Consider the following 20,672-nt stretch of genomic DNA (forward strand, 5'->3'; position numbering starts at 1 on the left):
ATTCCCAGCTATTTGGGTTTAACACAATAATAAGAACTTAATAAATGTTTGTTGACTTGAGTCAAAGTCAAGGACTTCAAAAAATATGTATAAGAAGCAATGGAGGCTTGTAGATTTTTTTTCAGACCATTAAATATGCTAACTAAAGAAAGCCAACTCAGTGAATGTTCAAAGTGCACTCTAGGGAATATACACTTGGAGATTCTTTCTCATCAAGTCAAGGTCTTCTTCAGGAAGAAACTGACATGTAAGGAGCAGTGCCAACTTTAGCAAACTGCCACTATCATTCCTTTGTTTGAGTAATAACCCAGAAGTGACATTATCTTCCATCAAACTGTTTTCCTATCTCCAGAAGCAATCAAATAGGAGATTATAAGAAGCACAACTTCTCAGGTGGGCCCTTCTTATCATTTTCTATCTTGGCTGTCAGTTACCATTCTCAGAATGTCAAGACACAGAAGCTAACTGGAATTACCCTGACAAACCTTCAAACCAGACTTTGGAAGACGGTTCTCTTACCAAGGTAGGTACTTGGGAATTTTCGTATTAAAACTCCTGACTACTGGCTTCTGCTCAGATCCTGGGGCTTTCCACTTTCGTGGGTCTTTGTCCCAGCTCCACCTGGCTCAATATTCTTTTTGGATGAAAAAGTGGAGAATGGTGGTGATTTGCAGTGGAGTCAGTAAGAAATAAGCTATTTGGGGATTTTTTAATGAACAAGCTTTCCCTGTTCTAATGCACAATGTGGAGACTTATTTTCTGTGGGCATCTCTTAATGCCTTCTGATGCTCATTTGAACAGAAAAGAGCATTACAGTGACCTAAAGGAATTTCTCCTAAATATATAAAATATAACTGCCTGAAGAGTAGTTGGCTTCTCATTTCTGCCCATAATTCCAATTTCTGTGTACATATTATACATCACAGGAGAAACCCAAATACAAACAAGAAAAAGTAGCTATACTCGTCAGTCAGTCTGCAAAAATTAATTTACCACCTACTTTGTATCAGGAACGGTGCTAAGTGCTGGGGCTACAAAGAAAGATAAAAGACATTCCCAGCCCTCCACAAGCTCCATTCTAATGGGGGAGACAACATGCAAACAACTACGTTCAAATCAAATATATACATACATATGTAAATACATACACACACATGCACACATATACATATATGTATATATACCTATATATCTGTATGTCTATATATGTATGTATGTGTGTCTGTATATACACATATATAGACACACATACAAGATAAATCGGACATAATGTCAGAAAGAAGGCACTGTAATTAAGGATGACTGGGAAAGGATTCTTGTAGAAGGTGGAATTTTAGCTGGAACTTGAAGGGAGCCAAGGAAGTTGGGCAGCAAAGACAAGAAAGGAGAGAATTCCAGGCGTGAGGGGAAAGCTAGTGAAAATGTAGAGAGTTGGGAGTTGGATGGCCTGGTGCAAGTGATAGCAAGAAGGTCAGTGTCGAAGTGACTAATATGGAAATAAGCTTTACGTGATTCTACATATATATAACCTATATCAAAATGCTTACTGCCTTAGGGAGGAGGGGTAGGAGGGAGATAGAAAGAAAATTCAGAATTCAAAATTTTATTTAAAAATGAATGTTAAAATTGGCTTTACACGTAAGAGAAAAAAAATAAAATACTATTTAAAAGAAAAAAAAGAAGGTCAGTGTCACTGGATCAATCACATGATATGTGTGGGTGATTAAGGTACAAGAAGATTAGAAGGAGGGGGTCAGGTTGTGAATGACTTTGAATACTAAACAAAGAATTTTATATTTGATTCTGGAAGCCACTGCAGCTAATTGAATTAGGAAGTGATCTGGTAAAACCTGAGTTTTAGGAAGATCAGTCTGATAGCTGAGGAGAGGACAGGCTGGAACAGGAAGAGATTTGAGGCAGAGAAGCTACCTGAAAGGCCATTGCAAAAGCTCAGGAGTGAAGTGATAAAGGCTGCATCAAAGTGATCCGAGGAGAGAAGGGGGTGTATGAAGGAGATGTTATGAAGACAGGAACATCAGGACGTGGCAACAACGGACTGTGTATGGAAGATGAAGGAGAGGCAGGAGTCGAAAAGAACATCTGGAAGATGGCAGTGTCTTCAAAACTAATAGGAAAGTTAAGAACAAGGGAAGTTGGTGAGAAGTAAAAGTGAGTTCACTTTTGAATATTTAGTTTAAGTGGTCTATGGGACATCCAGCGAGATGCTGGGCTGGAGGTCAGAAGAGTAGTGAGGGCTAGATAAGTAGAGAAAGATGTGAGAATCATTTGCATAAAGATAATAACTGAATCTGGGGCAGCTAGGTGGCTCAGTGGATAGAGCTTTGGGCCTGGAGTCAGGAAGACCTGAGTTCCAATCCAGCCCCAAACCTTTACTATCTGTGTCATCCTGGGCAAGTCCCTAAACCCAGCTTGCCTCAGTTTTCTCATCCATAAAATGAGCCGGAGAAGGAAATGGCAAACCACTCCAGTATCTGCCAAGAAAACCCCAAATGGGGTCACAAAGATTCAGATGTGACTGAAACAACTGAACAACAAAAATAATTGAACCCATACAAGCTGATGAGATCACCAAGTGAAATAATACAGATGGAGGACAAGGGGTGAGGACAGAGGCTTGTGGAAAGCCCATAGTTAGTGAGTATGACCTGGATGAAAATCCAGCAAACACAACTCACAGGGAGGAGAGAAGTGGGAAAGAAGTCATGGAAACCTATCGAGAAAAAAGTACCAAAAATGTGCCAGAGAAGACACCAGGGTAGGGTTCAATGGATCTACCAAGGGGGAGAGATAATGAAGTAAAGTGAGGGAGATCAGTGCAGGGCTGATGGCCCGGGCCAGAACTGAGGGCGTAAATGGATTGGGTATTCAGTGAGGATGAAGACTAGGCTGTGGGGCTGCAAGGCAGAGGGAGAGGTGGAATGAGAACCAATTGAGATTAGATCAAGGAATTTCAGAGTTCATGAACATGGAAGTGGTGCATTTATGGGTGATGTACAGCTGAGGTGGGGTAGAGGAGGAGATTATAGGAAATGAGTAAATTGAGGGATTAGGAGGTTAGGGTGTTTGAGGGCATATTAATATGTCTGGTAAAGTCCTCTAGCATGTGGGAAGAAGTTGGGGAGGAGAGAAAGGCCCTAAACCAACCAATGATTGTAGTAAAGAAATGCAAGTGTCCTTAATCTTCAGTCAAATCTCTCCCAGAAATGATCTGGTGCACTGACCCCTCCTTCCAGAAGAAGGAAAAAGTAGTTAGAAAAGACGCCTTGAAATGGAAGTATGTGCTGTAGATGACAAGAATTTTACTGCATGTGTTCCCAAATCTCCATTCTGGAAAGATGCACCCCAACTTGATAATTAAATGACTAATACTACGCATAAAGCAGTACTTCCACCATACTGGATTATATGTTTCTTGGTTGGGGTTTTCATACATTGGAGAAACTCCTGGTGTGGAAATATCCTCCACTGATACACATGAGCAACTCAGGAACTTATAGACTTAAGGGGCTGTCTGGGCACTGAGAGGGCAAGAGATTTGCCCCTGGCCACACAGTAATAAGTGCCAGTGGTAAGATTTGAGTACTGAGTCTGCCTGACGCTAAGGCCCCCTCTCTACCTGCTAAGCCAGGCCTCTATACATATTCGATAAATGAGACAAATATGATGATATATTCTTTTCCAACTTTATTCTCAGTAAATTTTCAGATTTCTGATTTTTTTAATGTAATGGAAAAGGCCCTTCTACCAAATCTACATGAAGTGCTCCCAAGAGTGACGTTTAATTAAAGGGCCATGTGCCTCTCTGAAAGCATGCAGAGTTCTTGCATCTTCACATCACTTTGCCATCATTCAAAGAATCATCCTTCCTGACAAAATCTTATGCCAATTGCTCCTTTTGCAAAGAAAATGCCACTTCATCCAAAACATGCTCTTTATTACTAGAACTAACAGTAGGAAATCATGTTGCTTGTTACAGGAAAGGCCAACAAGATAAAGGATGAAACTACTGTACCTGACTTTGGGCCTCCTGGCTCTCGTCACATATTTCCCGGTAAGCCTCTTCAAACACAATTATTCTGCTGTCACATCTTATTCTAATTCATAAAGAACTATGGGAGATCTTCTGTAAAATAAGTTTTAGCTTATATAAAATTGACCTTCTTGAATTCAGAATGGCCTGATTGACTGCTTTACGTTCTGGCTGATCTCTTCCTTTTCTCTGCCCATCCTCATTTAAACAAGGGCAACTGGCCTTCCATATTTGAGATTTGGATTTCCTTCACATTTGATGTTTGGGGTAGTCCTAAGGGCCTTGAAATAGAGTGGAACAGGGCATTTCCATCATCAGGCTTGCAAGGATATGTATGGGTTCCTCTGTCAGACTGAACAGTCTTTAGGGAAGGCCTAAATGGGTATGATACATTTTCACCTCATTTATATTCACCTCATTCCCCACTCAAGGGGTGTACAATTGTGCTGGGTATAATGGAAGAGGTTCAACACATATAGGTGGCACTTTGAGAACGGAATCTACTTTTCATCCTGAGTCTTGGACGACTCTGACAGGTTTGGTGGGTTCAGAAGATTTTCAGTGAAGTAGAAGAGGTGTATAAATTTAGATTCTCAATGAAGCTCTCAGAGTGGCTCAGGGAGATGTCACGTGACACAAATCACCAGTAGTAAAAGAGCAACGACCTTTGCCATCTTCCTAGTTCTCACTCTGTTGGCATAGAATCATAGAGCCTAGACCTGAGACATCAGTTCATCTACTCTCGTCATTTTTATCCATGAAGAAACTGAGTCTGAGGTGATTTCTACAATGTCACACAGATAGTAAGTAGCTGGGCTGGGTTCTCTGATGACAGAGTCAATTATAGTTCCATTATATTACACTATTGAAGAAGCCCCTGGTCCCTCTCGCACCCTGAAGTAGATATACCCCCCTCAGGCAATGGGCCATGCTAAAACAATAAAGGAAACATGAGGGGTGACGTGGGTTCAAGGACAACTAGGTGAGCTGACATGAGGAATAGAAAGTCAACCAGAGACTAGTGGACGAAACTACACCAAGGCAAAAAAGCAGGCGGAGCAGGGTGCAACTGTCTGTACAAAAACCTCTCTCTTGCTTTTCTATTTTTGCAAATCACTGAAACATCTTCATCAATTGGGACAAAGTTGAAAGTCTTGGGCGTTATTTCTTTTTTGTCTTCTCTTCTTATGTGAGCTTTGAAGGTAGGACTTCAAGGGCAATGATTTAGGAAAAGCTACGTTGATGTACAAGAGACAGATATAAAATTCTTCTTTCACAATAAAATAGTGAAATGTATTGATGAGGTCAAGATCAACTTTAGCTGGCATTAAATAAATGGAATGCTTCCTTTAAAGGAGGAAGCTTCTGGGCTTACAAATGTTGACTCACTCCAATATCTTTGAAAATAGGCAGAAAAGAAATGAATCAAAAGGCATGAAAATTTCTGTAATTAAAGGATACCCAATGTTCTCAGTCTAGAAATTATTGTTACTTTGGAATTTATTAAGCAACTAAGATTTAACTAGCAAGAATTGTTTTTAAGTGGCTAGTCATTATAGAAATTATTATTACATTAGATTTTATTAAACATTGAAAATTTAACTGGTTAGAATTGTTTTAAAGTAGTAATTCATGATAGAAGCTGTTGTTACATTAGATTTTATTAAACATCTATAATTTAATTGGGTAGAATTGCTTTTAAGTGGTAATTCATGATACACTTTGAAAAAACCCTGGACTTGGTGCCAGAGACCCTAAAGTCTAATCCTGATACTACCACCAACTACCCCTACACACTGGAGAAAATTCTCACCTTTAGTTTAAATTTCTTATTTGTACAAAAAAAGGAGGGGGGAGGTGAACTAGGACAAGGGTTCTTAACCTGACACCCATAACCTTATCTTTTTAATGTTTTGACAAATGTATTTCAATATAATTGATTTCTTTGTAAGCCTGTATATTTTATTTCATGCACTTAAAAATAGAATTTTGAAAAGGATTCCATAAGCTTTACCAGACTGCCAGAGGGCCCATACCATCAAAAAATAAATAAATAAATCTCAAACTAGAGGATCTCAGTGGTTCCTTCTAGATTTCCAGTTCTGTATATCTGTCCAAAGGATTGTCATTTCTACAATCTATTTCTAGTGGAAATCTGGATTTCACTGTAGTCACTCTCTTGAAAATCCACAGAAGTCACTCAGTAGGTCAACAAGCATTGATTAAGTGCTTACCATGTTCCAGGTACTTACCAAGAACTGGGAATGCAAAGAAAAGTGAAAACAAGTTCCTGCCCTCAAGAAGGTTACATTCTAAAGGGAAGACAATATGTAAATAACTAGATATAAAAGACACATGCAAAGTAGATGCATAATAGCCCGTTACAGCTAGGGGGACCAAAAAAGCCTCCTGATGCTTCATCTGAGCTTTGAAGGAGATCAGGGATTCTGAGAGGAAAGTGAGGAGAATTCTAGACTCGGGAGAGGGCCAGTGCACAGAGACCAGGGATGGACTCTTCTGTGGGAAGAAGTATAACTGGAAGCAGAGTGTGTAAAAAGACTGCAAACGCAAGAATGGATTGAATTGTAAAGAGTTTTGAATGCCAAACAAAATATTTTACAATTGATACCGAAGATAATAGGTAAATCATTAGAGTTTCTTTTTTTTTCTTTTGTAGACAATGGGGTTAAGTGACTTGCCCAAGGTCATACACAGCTAGTAAGTGTCAAGTGTCTGAGGCCGAATTTGAACTCAGGTCCTCCTGACTCCAAGGCTGGTGCTCTATCCACTGTGCCACCTAGCTGCCCCTTGAAGTTTCTTGAATAATGGGTGACATGGTCAGACTAGAGATTGACGATAAGAAGAGTGACAAATAAATTCAGATTAGGAAATACATGAATCATGTCTTTTCAGCTCAGCGGTGCACCTTTTTACTTATTCTTGCATAAGCATGACTCTGACATACATAAATTCAAAACACTTCAATCCAAAGAATGAAGTTGAATTGTGAAAAATAGCTGGAAAGGCGGTGCTGCTCACTTCCTCCCTGTTTCCAATTCCATTCTTAGCATATGCAATAAAAGTCCTCATCTGTATCAAAAGATTGGGGATCAGTTAGAGAAATGATTAAATAGCATGTTTTAAATTGACTGAGAATAAGAAGGAAACCATAGTTTTGTTCCCTGACAATTCCTTTAACCTGTTACATATTTGAATAAAACTAATCAGAGAAAGGCATCATTTTAGCTGCACTGTTGAAAAACCTAGCAGAACATTGCTGCCAAGATTCTTGTCACAGTCTTCTTTAATAGGCTGATGGAAGATAGTCATCTACCTGAGAACCAGTGCGGCTTCAGAAAGGGCCGAGGAACAGTCAGTATGGTGTTTGATGCCCAGCAACTCCAAGAGAAATGCCAAGAGCAGAACAGATGTCTGCGCACCAGGTTTGTTGATATGAGCAAGACCTTTGATACGCTCAGTCGTGAGGGCTCGTGGAAGTTCATAACAAAGTGTGATTGCCCAGAGAAGTTCATCAATATTATATGTCAGTTTCACGACAGCATGCTTGCATGAGTTCTGGACGATGGTCAATGCTGTCATGCTCTCCCAGACACCAATGAAGTGAAGCAGGGCAGGTGCTTGCTCCCATGCTTTTTAGTATGACGTTTTAGCGATGTTGCCAGACACCTTCAATGAGGATGAAAACGGCATCAAGGTCAGCTACCGTACTGATTGTAAGTTATTTAATTTGAAATGGCTGCAAGCCAAAACTAAAATAGAGGGAGAGCTGGTGTGTGACTTTTTGTTCACAGATGATTGTGCGCTCAATGCAGTCCCTGAGGCAGAGATGCAACAGAGTATGTTTCTCCGTTGCTTGTGCTAATTTTGGCCTGACAAATAACATCAAGAAAAACCTTTCTACCAGCCAGCACTAAACCATCCATACATGGAACCATCAGTTACAGCAAACAGAGAAATTTTTAATGCTGTGGATAATTAACTTACCTTGGCAATATATTTTCCAAGAATGTACAGATAGACGATGAGGTTGATGCACACATCTCCAGAGCTAGTCTAGTGTTTGGGAGGCGCCAAAGGAACGTGTGGGATTAGACTGCCTACTAAACTGAAGGTCTACAGAGACACTGTGATGACCTCATGCTTATGAAATCTGGACCCAGCTCCACGCAAGGAAATTGAAATACTTAACATTTGAATAGTCTTAGGAAGATTCTGAAGATCATCTGCCAAGATACTGTACCAGATACTGAGATCCTTTCTTGAGCTGAAGTGCCAAGCATCCAATGGACCAACCACATTGTTCAAATGCCAAATGCATGCTTGCCTAAAAGACTATTTTGTGGAGAATCTGCGCAAGGCAGGTGCTCACAGGGAGGTCAGACAAAGTGATACAAGGACATTCTCAAGGTCTCACTGAAGAACTTTGGAATAGATTATGAGACATGGGAGAGGCTGGCACAGGACCATCCAGCATGGCACGTCTGCGTCAAAGAAGGTGTTGCATGAGCAAAGCAGAATTACAGTAGCTCAAAAGAAAGGTGAGATGCATAAATTCAGAGACAACTCCATTCCAAATATTCCTATGGACGATTTGTGTCTGATCTGAGGTAAAGCCTTCTGAGCTTATATTGATCGGTCAGACACACTACACATTAACCTTGACATAGTGGTGTTATTTTGGTCTTTTTTGAGTACTAAGGACAAAAACCAACCAAGCAACCACCAACCATTTCAAATTGCTTGCCTTCTCAAGAAGGGTGGTGAGCAGGGAGGGAGAGACTTTGGAACTCAAAATTTTTTAAATGAGTGTTAAAAATTGTTTTTACATGTAGTTGGAAAAAGTGAAACACTAAAACAAGAAAAGTTTAGCAGACATGATCATACTTTGAAAACCAACTCATCAGTGAGAGACAACAACAAACTGAAAACCAGGGAACTCCCTGACAGAAAATTAGAGAGTTATCTTTATACATATTGGAAATAATATACTTTCTTTTGAAAGTCTCCAGAGAAGGCACATTTTTCTTCTCATTCTATAGCATTGATGTAAGTGATATAATAAAAATTAAAATAACTATCATTTATATAGCACTTTAAAGTTTGCAAAGCACTTTACATGTTACCTCATTTGATCCTTGAAACCTCTCTGTGAAGCAGGTGCTATTGTTATCTCCATTTTACAGCTGAGGTAACTGAGGCAGACAGGTTAAGTGACTTGCCCAGGGTCAAGCAACTAGTGTTTGAGGCAGGATTTGAACTCAAGTCTACCACTTCATCCTCTGCACTATCTAGCTGCCTACAAGCATAATTTACCAAAGACAGCACAGCTTCATGGACAAGTAATAAATATGGAGATGACTAACGTGATATAATAATCTGCAGCACAGTGACATTACATGGTGGAGGGAGGAGGAAAAGGGAATAGAAGTAAAGGCTTTCCTTGAGGAAATTCTATGGTACTTTAAAAAACATTTCAACCCTAATAATGGACCCATACTGTGACAAATGAACAGGAGTTAGAAAGCTGGTGTCTGAGATGTAGTCTGAGTCTACAAGGTAGAGTCAAGGTCAAGAAAAGGTTCTAGAAATAGCAGCAACAATCACTGATCTAAGGATAAACTCTTCAATGTGACCAGTGCAGGCAGAGCCAAGATGACAGAAAAAAGATAGGAAGTTGCCTGAGCTCCCCCCAATTTCCCTTGAAACTACGTTAAATCATATCTCAAAACAAATTCTATAGCAACAGAACAAATGAAAGGATGGGGTGAAACAATTTTCCAGCCCAAGATAACTTAGAAGGACTGCAGGAAAGATCTGTCTCAATTAGGTAAAAGGGGAGCATAGTCCAGTGCAGGTTGTGCTCATTTCACTCTTAATTATTTCATGCAAGTCTTTCCATATTTTTTCTAAAATCACTGAGCTCATCATTTCTTATAGCACAGTAGTATTCCAACACAATCATAATACCACAACTTGTTCAGCCATCCCCCAATTGATGGGCATCCCTGCAATTTCCAGTTCTTTGCCACCGCAACGAGAGCTGCTATAAACATTTTGGAAGATATAGATATTTTCCCCATTTCCTTAATTATCTTTGGAAATAGACCAAATAGTGGTATTGCAGGGTCTAAGGGTATATAGGTAGCTTAATAACTCTTTAGCAATAATTTCAGATTGCTCTCCAAAATGGTTGGATCATTTTACAATTCCACCAACAGTGAATTAGTGTTCCAATTTTTCCACATCCCTTCCAACATTTGTCACTTTCCCCTTCTATCATTTTAGCAAGTCTGGGAGATATAAAATGATATCTCAAGGCTCTTTTAATTTGCATTTCTCTAATCAATAATGATGTAGATCATTTTTATATGACCATAAATTGTTTTGATTCCTTCATTGAAAACTGCCTGTTCACATCTTTTGACCATTTATCATTTGGGGAATGACTCATATTCTTATAGATTTGACAAACTTCTTTATATATTTTAGATATGAGATCTTTATCTGAGAAAGTCTATAAAATTTTCCCCCAAAATTTCTGCTTGCCTTTTGATCTTGGCTATGTTTGTTTTATTTGTACAAAAACTTTTAAATTTATTTTAATCAAAATTATCCATTTTACACATAACTTTGCTCCCTATCTCTTGTTGATTCATAAATTGTTTGCATAATCACAAGTCTGATAAGTAATATGTTCCATGTTTTTCTAATTTTCTTGTAAAATCTCTCTTTATATCTAGGTCATGTATCCATTTTGACTTTATCTTGGTATATGGTGCAAGATATTGGACTATGCTCAGTTTCTGCTATACTACTTTCCATTTATCTGAATTTTTCCCAAATAATGAATTCTTATCCCAAAATCTTAAGCCTTTACACTTGTCAAATACGAGGTTATATTATTTGCTGCTGTAAATTGTATGTCTACCCTATTCCATTGATCTACTTAACCAGTACAGATAGTTTTAATAATTACTGCCTTATGATATAGTTTAAGATCTGGTACTGCTAAAAACTCCTTCCTTTACACCCTTTTTCATTATTTCCTTTGATATTCTTGACTTTTCATTTTTCCAAATGAATTTTGTTATTATTTTTTCTAATTCAGTAAAAAAAAACCTGGTGATTTAATTGGGATGGCATTGAATATATAGATTAGTTTGGTTAAAATTTTCATTTTTGTTACATTGGCCTTTCCTACCTGTGAACAATTAATATCTCTTCGATTATTTAAATCTGATTTTATTTTTATAAAAAGTTTTTTATATAATTTTGTTTATAAAGTTCCTGGGTTTGTTTTGACAGGTGTACTCACAGGTATTTTATATTGTCTAGAGTTATTTTAAATTTTACTTCTCTTCTTAAAGAGTTTTGTTTGTGACATATAGGAATGCTGATGATTTACGTGGATTTACTTTATATCCTGCTACTTTGCTAAAATTATTAATTGTTTCAACTAACTTTTTAGTTGAATCTTTAGGATTTTCCATACATATCATCATATCATCTGCAAAAAGAGATAGTTTTATTACCTCACTCCTTATTCTAATTCCTTCTATTTCTTTTTCTTCTCTTATTGTTATTGCTAGGATTTCCAATACAACATTGAATAATGCTGGTGACAGTGGACATCCTTATTTCACACCTGATCTTTCTGGGAATGCTTCTAGTTTATCCCCATTATAAATGATGCTTGCTGATGTGTTTAGATAAATTTTTTTTTTTGTTTTTTGGGTTGTTTTTGGTTTGGTTTTTTTTTTTGGTTAGGCAATGGGGTTAAGTGACTTGCCCGGGGTCACGCAGCTAGTAAGTGTTATGTGTCTGAGGCCAGATTTGAACTCAGGTCCTCCTGAATCCAGGGCCAGTGCTCTATCCACTGCACCACCTAGCTGCCCCTTAGATAAATACTTTTTATCAATTTAAGGAAAAATCCATTTATACCAATACTTTCAAGAGTTTTCAATAAAAATGAGTGAACTTTATCAAAAGATTTTTCTGCATCTATTGATATAATCATATGACTTTAAAACTTTTATTAGTGATATAATCAATTATGTAAATAGTTTTCCTTATGTTCAACCATCCCTACATTCCTGGTATAAATCCCACTTAATCATAATATATAATCTTTGTAATATATTATTGTAATCTTTTAGCTAGTATTTTATTTAAGATTTTTACATCCAAATTTATTAATGAAATTGACCTATAACTTTCTTTTTCTGTTTTTACTCTTCTTGCTTTAGGTATCAGTATCATATTTGTTTCATAAAAGGAATTTGGTAGGATTCCTTCTTTACCTATTATTCCAAATAATTTATTTAATATTGGAATTAGTTGATTTTAAATGTTCAATAGAATTCACTTGTCAATCCATCTGGTCCTGGCGCTTTTCTCTTGGGAAGCTCACTTATGACTTGTTCAATTTCTTTTTCTAAAATAGGTCTATTTAGATATTCTATTTCCTCTTCTGCTACTCTAGGCAATCTATATTTTGTAAATATTCTTTTGTTCCTCTTAAATTGTTAAATTTATTGGCATATAATTGGGCAAAATAACTCCTTATTATTGCTTTAATTTCATCTTTGTTAGTGGTATATTCACCCCTTTTATTTTTGATAATAGTGATTTGATTTTCTTCTCTCTTTTTTAAATCAAATTGACTAATTGCTTATCTATTTTATTTGTTTTTTCATAAAACTAACTCCTAGTTTTATTTATTAATTCAATGGTTTTTTTTTTTACTTTCAATTTCACCTTTAATTTTTAGGATTTCCAATTTAGTCTTTGATTGGGGATTTTTAATTGTTCTTTTTCTAGGTTTTTAAAAATTGCATACCCAATTCATTAGTCTTTTCTTTCTTTATTTTATTGATGTAAGCATTTAGAGATAATAAATTTTCCTTTAATTACTGCTTTTGCTGTATCCCATAGGTTATGATATGTTGTCTCATTATTGTAATTTTCTTTAATGAAATTATTGATTGTTTCTATAATTTGTTCTTTAACCCACTCATTTTTTAATTAGGTTGATTAGTTTTTAATATATGTTTCCTTGGTCCCTTATTAAATATGATTCTTATTGCATTACAATCTGAAAATGATACTTTCAATATTTCTGCTTTTCTACTTTTAACTATTAAATTTTTGTGTACTAATATACAGTCAATCTTTGTAAAGGTACTATAAACCATTGAGAAAAAGGTGTATTTCTTTTTATTTCCATTCAGTTCTCTCCAGATCTCTGTCATATCTGGTTTATCTAAAATTCTGTTTACTTCTCTAACTTCTTTCTTATTTATTTTTTGGTTAGATTTATCTAGTTCTGACAAGGGAAGATTAAAGTCTCCTACTATTATAGTACTCCTATCTATTTCCACCTGTAATTCATTTAACTTTTCTTTTAAAAATTTGGATACTAAAGTATTTGGTGCATCTAGGTTCGGTATTGATATTGCTTCATTGTCTATGGTACCTTTTAGCAAGATGTAGTTTCCTTCCTTATCTCTTTTAATTAGGTCTATTTTAGCTTTTACTTTGTGTAAGATCAAGATTGCTACCCCTGCTTTTTTTTTTTTACTTCAGCTGAAGCATAATAGATTCTGATCCAGACCCTTATCTTTTCTCTTTGTGTGTCTCTCTGCTTCAAGTGTGTTTCTTGTAAGCAACATATTGTAGGATTCTGGTTTTTGGTCCACTTTGCTATCTGCTTCCATTTTAAGGGAGAGTTCATGCCATTCACATTCACAGTTATGATTACTACCTGTATATTTCCTTCCATCATATTCTGTCTCCTGTTTGTCCTCTCTCTCCTTTCATCTTTTCCTACCTCACCAGTCTTTTGCTTCTATCTACCACCTCCCCTGATCTGTCCTCCCTTCTGTCAGTCCCCACCCCTTCCACTTTACTTAATCTTCTCCCCTCCTACTTTCCTGTTGGGTGAGATAGATTTCTATATTCAACTGATTGTGTATATTATTCTCTCTTTGAGCCAATAGTGATGAGAGTAAGGTTCAAGCAATGCCCATCACTCCCCCCCCCATCTTCCCCTTCATTGTAATAAGTCTTTATCACTTCTTCATGTGAGATAATTTACCCATTCTACCTCTCCCTTCCTTCTACACCCAATGTACTTCTCTTTCTCATTCTTTCTCATCCCTTAATTTGTATGTCATTGCCTCAAATTCACCTTACACCAATACCCTCTAAGTATATTCCTTCTATCTATACTTTTAGTGACACAATTTTTAAGAGTTTCAAGGGTCATCTTCCTGTATAGGGATGTAAACAGTTTAGCTCTATTGAATCCCTTATGTTTTCTTTCCCCTTTTTACCTGTTTATGGTTCTCTTGGATCTTGATATTGGAGGGCAAATTTTTGGTTTAATTCTGGGCTTGAAATCTTCCTATTTTGTTGAATGACCATTTTTTCCTTGATGTATTATGCTTAATTTTGCCAGGTAAGTGATTCTTGGTTGTAGTCCTAGCTTTTTACCCTCTGGAATATCATGTTCCATGACCTCTGATCCTTTAATGTAGCAGCTGCCAAGCCCTGTCTGATACAGGACTGTTTCTTTCTAGCCACTCATAGTACTATTTCCTTGACCTGATAGTTCTGAAATTTGGCTATAATATTCCTTGGGGTATATATTTTGGAATCTTTTTCCTCAGGTGATCAGCAGATTCTTTCAATGCCTATTTTGCCCTCTAACTCCAGGACATCAAAGCAGTTTTCCTTGATAATTTCTTGAAAGATGCTGTCCAGGTCCTCCTTTTGATTATGGCTTTCAGGTAGTTCAATGATTATGATATTTTCTCTCCTAGATCTATTTTCCAGGTCACTTGTTTTTCCCATGAGGTATTTTCTTCTATTTCTTCATTCTTTTGAATTTGTTTTATTGACTCATGATGGTGCCCAATTCTAACTTTGTTTTCTTTTTTTTTTAAAGATTCATTAATTTATTTATTTTAAGTTTTCAAAATTCACTTCCACAAAATTTTGAGTTCCAAATTTTCTCTCCATCTCATCCCTCCCCCAACCCCAAGACAGCATGCATTCTGAATAGCCTTTCCCCTAATCTGCCCTCCCTTCTATCTCCCCCTGCCCCCCGTCTCTTATCCCCTTTCTCTGCTATTTTCCTGTAGGGCAGGATAGGTTTCTATACCCCATTGCCTGTGTATCTTATTTCCCAGTTGCATGTGAAAACAATTTTTTAACATTTGTTTTAACATTTGGAACTTTGGGTTCCAAATTTTCTCCCTTCCTCCCTCCCCAACCACTCTTATTGAGAAGGCAAGCAACTACATACAGGTTATACTTGTGTAGTCTTGCAAAACACTTCCATAGTTGTCATGCTGTGGAACACTAACTATATTTCCCTTTATCCTATCCCACCCTCCATTTATTCTATTCTTTCTTTTGACCCAGTCCCTCCTCAGGAGTGTTTGCTTCTGATTACCCCCTCCCCAAGTCTGCCTTCTCCTCTATCATCCCCACCCTTATCCCCTTCCCAGCTATTTTCCTGTAGGGTAAGATAGCTTTCCATACCCAATTGAGTGTGTATGTTATTACCTCCTTAAGGCAAATCCAATGAGAATAAGATTCACTCATTCCCTCTCACCTTCTCCCACTTTGCCTCCACTATAAAAAGCCTTTTCTTTTCTGTTTTATGTGAGATAATTTACCCCATTCTACCTCTCCCTTTCTCCTTCTCCCAGGATACTCCTCTCTCACCCCTTAATTTTATTCTTCAGATATTACCCACTCATCTTCAACTCACCCTGTGCCCTCTATCTATCAATCTATCTATGCATATAATTTTTTCCCTCCAACTACCCTAATACTGACAAAGGTCTCATGAATTACAAATATCATCTTTCCATGTAGGAATGTAAACAGTTCAACCTTAATAAGTCCCTTAATGATTTCTCTTTCTTGGTTACCTCTTCATGCTTCTCTTGAGTCTTGTATTTGAAAGTTGAATTTTCTATTAAGCTCTGGTCTTTTCATCAAAAATGCTTGAAAGTCATTGATTTAACTGAATGTCCATTTTTTCCCTTAAGGATTATATTTTGCTGGGTAGGCAATTCTTGGCTGTAATCCTATCTCCTTTGTCCTCCAGAATATCATATTCCAAGCCCTCCAGTCCTTTAATGTAGAAGCTGCTAAATCCTGTGTTATCCTGATTGTGTTTCCACAATACTTTAATTGTTTCTTTCTGGCTGCTTGCAATATTTTCTCCTTGACCTGGGAACTCTGGAATTTGGCTACAATATTCCTAGGAGTTTTCCTTTGGGGATCTCTTTCAGGAGGTGATCAGTGGATTCTTTTGTTTTCTATTTTACCCTCTGGTTCTAGAATATCAGGGTAGTTTTCCTTGATAAATTCTTGAAAGATGATGTCTAGGCTCTTTTTTTGATCATGGCTTTCAGATAGTCCACTAATTTTTAAATTCTCTCTCCTGGATCTATTTTCCAGGTCAGCTATTTTTCCAGTGAGATATTTCATATTCTCTTCTATTTTTTAATTCTTTGGGTTTAGTTTTACAATGTCTTGATTTCTCATAAAGTCACTAGCTTCCAATTGCTCTATTCTAGTTTTTAAGGAAGTATTTTCTTCAGTGAGTTTTTGGACTTCCTTTTCCATTTGGCCAATTCTGCTTTTTAAGGCATTCTTCTCCTCATTGGCTTTTTGGACCTCTTTTGCCATTTGGGTTATGTTATTTTTTAAGATCTTATTTTCTTCAGTATTTTTGGGGTCTCCTTTAGCAAGCTGTTGACTTGTTTTTCATGATTTTCTTGCATCACTCTCATTTCTCTTCCCAGTTTTTCCTCTACTTTTCTTACTTGCTTCTCAAAATCCCTTTTGAGCTCTTCCAAGGCCTGGGACTGATTCATATTTTTCTTGGAGGCTTTAGATGTAGGAGCTTTGACTTTGTTTTCTTCTTCTGGTTGTATGTTTTGATCTTCTTTGTCATCAAAGTAAGACAATATAGTCTGACTCTTTTTGCGCTGCTTACTCATGATCTTGGCCAATTACTTGAGTTTTAAACTCTTTGTTAAGGTAAGAGTCTGCTTCCAATGTAGAGAATGTACTGTCCCAAGCTTTTGGGGTTTTGTGCATCTGTTTTCAGAGATACTTTTAGGGACCTGTAAGTTTTCAGTTCTTCTAAGGTGGTATGATCAAGGATGAGGTATTTACTTCTTTCCTAGCCTGTGTTCTGGTCTATGAGTGACCAGAAGCACTCTTTTCTGCCTTGGAACTGTGAGGAGAATTTCCTCTCCACTGCCACCACAAGCTCCACCACACCAGCACTCCTCCTTTCCCCAGGACCGCCACTCAGAACTGTGACCCAGATCCAAGCACAGGCAAAGCAAGAGAATCCTGCCTCAGCACCAGCAAAGAGATCCCTGCAATCCCCCTCTGATCAGGCACTCAATTCCCCCTCAGTCTGTGGACTGGAAGCTCAGGAAGCAGCCGCCGCCCCAGGGCTGTGCCAGGACTGGGCCTGGGACCAAGCTTCTATCTCACCACAGTCACAGACTTTTTCTACTGACCTTCTAAGTTGTCTTTGGCGTTTGTGGGTTGAGAAGTCTGGAAACTGACACAGCCACCTATGATTCAGTCCTCTGAGGCCTGCTCCAGGTTTGCTAAGGCCTGTTTTGTCTTCACACCCACACTGATCTGTGTTTCTCTCTCAGCCCAGTGCAAGACCTTTCTAATCAACCATTCCAGTCTTGGGCTGGAAATTTTTTTCACTCTTCACACTGTCTTTTTGTGGCTTCTGCTGCTCTAGAATTTATTTAGAGTCATTTTTACAGGTATTTGGAGGGGTTTGGGGGAGAGCTCAAGCAAGTCACTGTTTTTACTCCACCATCTTGGCTCCGCCCCCCCCATTCTAACTTTTAAGGTGTTGTTTTCCTCAATTAGTTTTTGTACTTTCTTTTCCATTTGGCCAGTTCTGTTTTTAAGCAGTTTTCCAAGCTGTTGACTTTTTTTTCCATAATTCTCTTACCTCACTCTCATTTCTTTTCCCAATTTTTCTTTGATTTCTCTTACATGATTTTAAGCTCCTTTTTGAGCTCTTTCATGAGTTCTTTCTGGGCCTGAGACCACTTCCCATTTTTCTTTGGAGTTTTGCCCAGAAGTGTTTTGACATCATTGTCCTCTTCTGAGTTTATGTCTTGGTCAGCACAATAACTTTCTATAATCAAATTCTTTTTTTTTTGTTCCTGTTTTTTGCTCACCTTTTGTTTGGCCTTTTTCTTTTCTTTTAAATTTGATCTCTGCTCCCACGGTTGAAGGCTCTCTGTCTCAGGCTTCTTGTGCCAGTGGCTGCAGGCCCTGGCTGTTTCCAAGGCACTGTGCTGATGTTGCCTTGAGGTTCACAGGGGACCCTCATGCCTGGTACTGTGTTGAGGAGGTGGGGTAGGGGATGGCTGGCACTGCTGGAGACTTTAGGGGTCTGGCAGCTTACCTGGTGATGAGCTGGGGTCCTAGTGGTGGTGTCTAGTGCCAGGTAGGATTTTTCTGCATTTCCCTAGGGCTACACTGAAGCATGTGGAGGCCCAGCCCCCTCACAGTTCTCAGGTAACCTGCAGGAGTTGGGGAGTCTCTTATGTCTGCCATCAGCCTGAGCCTCCAGCAGCTCTGTTACCCATAGTTTAGGGAGTCCATGACCAGCAGCCCCATTCCATTTAACCACTTAACATCATATATGTTTTTATAAGGAGATATTTATTTCAAAGATACAGCTAAAAGAAAGTACAAACATTTCCCCCAACACTTCATTGGCATAATACCTCTTTTACCAACTCTCTGGAAGTTAGAGGGAGAGGCAAAGGAAGGGAGGAAGAGATTAGGAAAGCTTAGCTCAGTTCCTACACTGAATAAGTCTGACCCAATTCACATCCCAAGCCAACAAGGCAGTCCACTTCTGCTGCATTGATTTCAACACGTAGCCTGGATTCTTGGACTCCCAGGTCCCCTTAGCTTGTCAAGTCAAGTCAGCTACACTTTCTGATCTGAACTGAAATGAACAAACCAAAAAGAACCGATCAATTTCTTGAGACCACATAGCCTCAGTGAGGGGAAGGAAGTGACCCTCAAGCCCTCTTTTCCCTCAGACATGAATCCAACCTAAGTTGCAGTCATTTCTGAGCCACACTGTTTTAAACACACTAACAGGGGCGGCGAGGTGGTGCAGTGGATAGAGCACCGGCCCTGAAGTCAGGAGGACCTGAGTTCAAATCCGGCCTTAGACCATACACTTGACACTTATTAGCTTGTGTGACCCTGGGCAAGTCACTTAACCTCAATTGCCTAAAAATAATAATAATAAAAAATAAACAAACACGCTAACAGTTCCAACTGCCCAGCCAATGGAAGACGGCTGCTCCAAACCACTTGGTAAGCCAACACAAACTGTTCATTATTTTGCCAGTCTTCCAGCTTCCTGAAAGCAGTCCTCTATTGTCCTCCACAAGATTGATGCCATCTTAGGGGCTCTAGGTATGCGCCAAACCTCCATTACAACTCAAAGATACAGTAACAATATTTATACTTTTTGCAAGAGAGACTGTAACTGTGTTCCATATTCATAAGAATAATAATAATAACTAGCATTAATATCATACTTTAAGGTTGGCAAAGTGCTTTTATTCATTTTAGCTTCACAACAACTCTAGGAGGTAGGTGCTATTATTAATTGCATTTTACAGATGAGGAAACTGAGGCAGGCAGAGGTTAAGTGACTTGCCCAGGGTCACACAGACAGTAAGTGTCTGATTTGCACGCAGGAAGATGTGTCTTCCTGACTCCAAACCTGGCACTCTACCCACTGCACCAGCTAGTTCATTATCTAACTCTAAAATTTTATACATGTTTAACTCTGCATATTTCTTTATTTCTGCAGTTAAGTAGGACACAGCAGAGACAGACTGGGTCACTTGATCAGAAAAGGACTGATCAGTCAGGCTATGTTCAAAAGTCTAACCGAATGCAATCACAGCAAAATTCACCTCCTCGACAGAGGATAGAAGCAGCAAGATCTCCTTCAAGTGCAAGCACTTCAAAAAGCAAACCTGCAAGGCAAAGCAAACGTGTTGCACGAAAACCCCAAACCAAAACAGATGCAAAAGGGGGGTCTGTTCTACAAAAATCTCCCAGAAAAACAGCAGCACAAGGGAGAGCTCTTCAACAAAATCCTCAGACCAAAGCAGCCCCCAGAAAGACACCCGTTTCTCGAAAGCTTCGACCCAAAGCAGCCCCCAGAAAGAAGGCCGTTTCACCAAATCCTCAGACCACAACATCCTCTGGAAGGAGGGCTGTTTCACGAAACCCTCAGCCTAAAACAGCAGCCAGAAAAAAGGTAGTTTCATCAGATCCTCAGACCACAACAGTCTCTAGAGGGAAGACAGTTTCACGAAACTCTCGGAGCAAAATAGTCACCAGAAAGAAGCCCGTTTCTCGAAAGCCTCGACCCAAAACAGCCATCAGAAAGAAGCGCCTTTCACCAAATTCTCAGATCACAACAGTCACCAAAAAGAAGTCAGTTTCACCAAATCCTCAGACCACAACAGTCACCAAAAAGAAGCCAGTT

General features: G+C 38.4%; 1 protein-coding gene across 3 annotated transcripts in view; it reads left to right on the forward strand.

Moving 5' to 3' along the window:
- The first annotated feature begins 409 nt into the window (after positions 1 to 409).
- Positions 410 to 20,672, forward strand: part of LOC114037613 (mucin-2-like) — a 23,566-nt gene continuing 3,303 nt past the window's right edge. For 2 of the 3 annotated variants that reach the window (XM_027854542.1, XM_027854544.1), the window contains exons 1-3: positions 410 to 523; positions 3,998 to 4,072; positions 19,986 to 20,577. In XM_027854542.1, coding sequence (XP_027710343.1) covers positions 4,019 to 4,072; positions 19,986 to 20,577 — 646 coding nt within the window. In that variant the 5' untranslated portion in view covers positions 410 to 523; positions 3,998 to 4,018. Of the gene's footprint in view, positions 524 to 3,997; positions 4,073 to 8,533; positions 8,611 to 19,985; positions 20,578 to 20,672 lie in introns of those variants that run through there. The other variant, XM_027854543.1, reaches the window with a different exon arrangement.

This window comes from Vombatus ursinus, unplaced genomic scaffold (genome assembly GCF_900497805.2).
Source record: "Vombatus ursinus unplaced genomic scaffold, bare-nosed wombat genome assembly UNPS02010461.1, whole genome shotgun sequence".
Taxonomy (NCBI): Eukaryota; Metazoa; Chordata; class Mammalia; order Diprotodontia; family Vombatidae; genus Vombatus; species Vombatus ursinus.